The sequence below is a fragment of the Alligator sinensis genome, unplaced genomic scaffold (genome assembly GCF_000455745.1).
Source record: "Alligator sinensis unplaced genomic scaffold, ASM45574v1 scaffold1244_1, whole genome shotgun sequence".
NCBI classification, from domain to species: Eukaryota; Metazoa; Chordata; order Crocodylia; family Alligatoridae; genus Alligator; species Alligator sinensis.
The window spans coordinates 792167-794340 of NW_005842591.1; the positions used below are offsets into that span (position 1 = coordinate 792167).

The 2174-nt window shown below is 61.9% G+C and overlaps 1 protein-coding gene across 1 annotated transcript in view; it reads right to left on the minus strand.

The window, feature by feature from the left end:
* Positions 1-533: 533 nt before the first annotated feature.
* The window catches only part of WDR81 (WD repeat domain 81), a 9739-nt gene continuing 8098 nt past the window's right edge, over positions 534-2174 (minus strand). Inside the window, exon 9 of the mRNA XM_014524306.2 lies at positions 534-2047. Coding sequence (XP_014379792.1) covers positions 1721-2047 — 327 coding nt within the window. The 3' untranslated portion in view covers positions 534-1720. The remainder of the gene's footprint in view (positions 2048-2174) is intronic.

Here is a 2174-nt window from a genome sequence, read left to right on the forward strand (position 1 = left end):
TTTCTGCAGGAGGCCTGAAAGTATGGGCTCCAAAGGCACCCAGAGCACCCACCCTGGCATGCTGCACAGCTCACACCCCACCCTGCTGTGCTCGGCCTGCAGCAGGCCTCTTGCCCCAGCCCACAGAAAAGCTCCTCTGTCTCTCTTTCAAAGGGTTTATTAGAATAAATATTTACATCTATTGCAAATGGTTAATAGACAACAAGGGACTGAGAGCTCCCTCCAGAGTGGAAGGACAGCAAGGGACCCAGCGCTACCTCCCGTTCCCTGCAAGCACAGGACAGCGAGGGTTTGGGGCTTCCCAACAGCAGGCAGCTCAGGGGCTCGCAGGCAGCACCCACATGCCCCCACAGCAGCTGCAGGTACCCTGCTGCTGCTAGTTACCCCCTACCAGGGACACAGGCCTTTCAGCCCCACATCCAGCCCCTCAGCAAGGGCTTGCCCAGCTCAAAGGGCTGCAGCTGAACCAAGCTGTGGGGGCGAGGCAGGCAGCTACCCTTGCCAGTGGCCCTAGGGGGTTTTCTACCCCTTCCTTGGGCATTTACCTTCATAGGCACTGCTGCCTGGAAGGCCCGCTCCAGCCCCTGTCCCAGAGAAGTGGGGGCAGGAGACAGAGCTCTGGGGAGGGTAGCAGAGGCACAGGGCAGGCTGGGGCCAGACCACCCTGGCTCTAGCCCTGTCAGGACAGGGAGGGAGACCTGACAAGCAAGGGGTACTTGGACGCCCAGGCCAGTGATTGCACTCCACCCTCCCTCAGCAGAAGCTGCCTGCACCACTTTGTTCCACAGCAAACACCTGTCAGGCCCCAGGGCACCCAGATCCCAACAGTGCGTGAAAGGAGCCAGCAGCAGCAAGGTGTCCACACCTGCTACCCCAGGAGGCAATGCCTAGACCCCGGGCCTGAATCCCTACACACAGGTCTCCCTTCTGGCTTCCCTTGACAGAGGGGACTGCCCCACTTCCCAGGCCAGCCCCCTCCACAGGTGCATTTCCAGACAGAGCAGGGCAGCGTGTGGGGTTTGAGACTCGGGTGAACAGCTGGCTCCAATACCCTCCTCTTCCTAGTCAGTGTGAAGCCTCAGTGGGTGTCAGGAAGGGTCCCAGGGTGGGGGGAAGAGGGGAGGAAGTGAACAGAACTGCAGCAGAGTATAAAGCAAATCGAGCACCCAGCTGTGCCTCTGAGCCCTCAGCCTTCCAGGCACTGGGCTTGCATTTTGGTGCCCTGCACACCCCAGAGGGAGGTGGTGGTGGTTCCCAGGCCCAGCTCACACCATCCCTGGGCAGGTGTCCAGGGACCCTGAGCTGGAGTGTGCAGGGCCAGTGCACTTCTCTTACCAAGGGCTGCCTCTCACCCCCCTCCTGGAGGGAGGAGAGAGAAAGCCCGGGTCCACTTGGTCTAGAGAGCAGCTCAGTCCCCCAGGGAGTCAGGCACATGCGGTGTGGAAGGCTCCAGGCCTCTACAGGGGCAGTGACCTACAGTGCCCAGCAGTTCTCCCAGCAGTAGCGGAGGTTTCTCCATTATGGCTTTTCTGGATGCAGGCAGGGGTTGGGAGCAATCTGCCGAGCACTCATGAACAAGAGCCTTTCCCTGCATCTCGTAAGCACGGCTTCTCGCCCAGCCCCCAGGAGCAGACACTGCCCCTTCACTTCTACTGCTGGAGCTAGCAGGACTGGGTGCAGGCTCCTGCCAGGGTGCCAGGCAGGCAGCCCGGGGCGGTCGCTACGCCAGGAGACGTATCACGCCGTTGTCAGAGCCCAGGAGCAGGTGGCATTTGGTGGGCAGCACGGCCAGGCTGGTGAGGGTGCCGCGGAAGTTCTCGGAGCTCAGCTTGGTGGTGCTGACTGGCAGGGCCAAAGGCTCCAACATGGAGTAAACGCCGATCTTGTTGGCCACGGTGCCGGTCACCACCTCGCTGCCGTAGAGGTCGAACGCGTGCACGGGGTCGGAGGCCGACTTGTACTGGTGCAGAGGCCTCTGCTCCAGCTCCTTCCAGACGATCAGGGAGTGGTCGGAGGAGGAGCTGATGAGCATGTTGCCCTCCGCAGCCTGTGGGAGAGGACGAGAAGGGGCAGTGAGCAAGGCTTCTGCACAAATTGCAGCCCTAGCCGGAGAGAACTGGCGCCGGCCAGCAGAAGCCGGCCCCGCCAACAAGCCCAGCGGCGGGAGCCCCCGG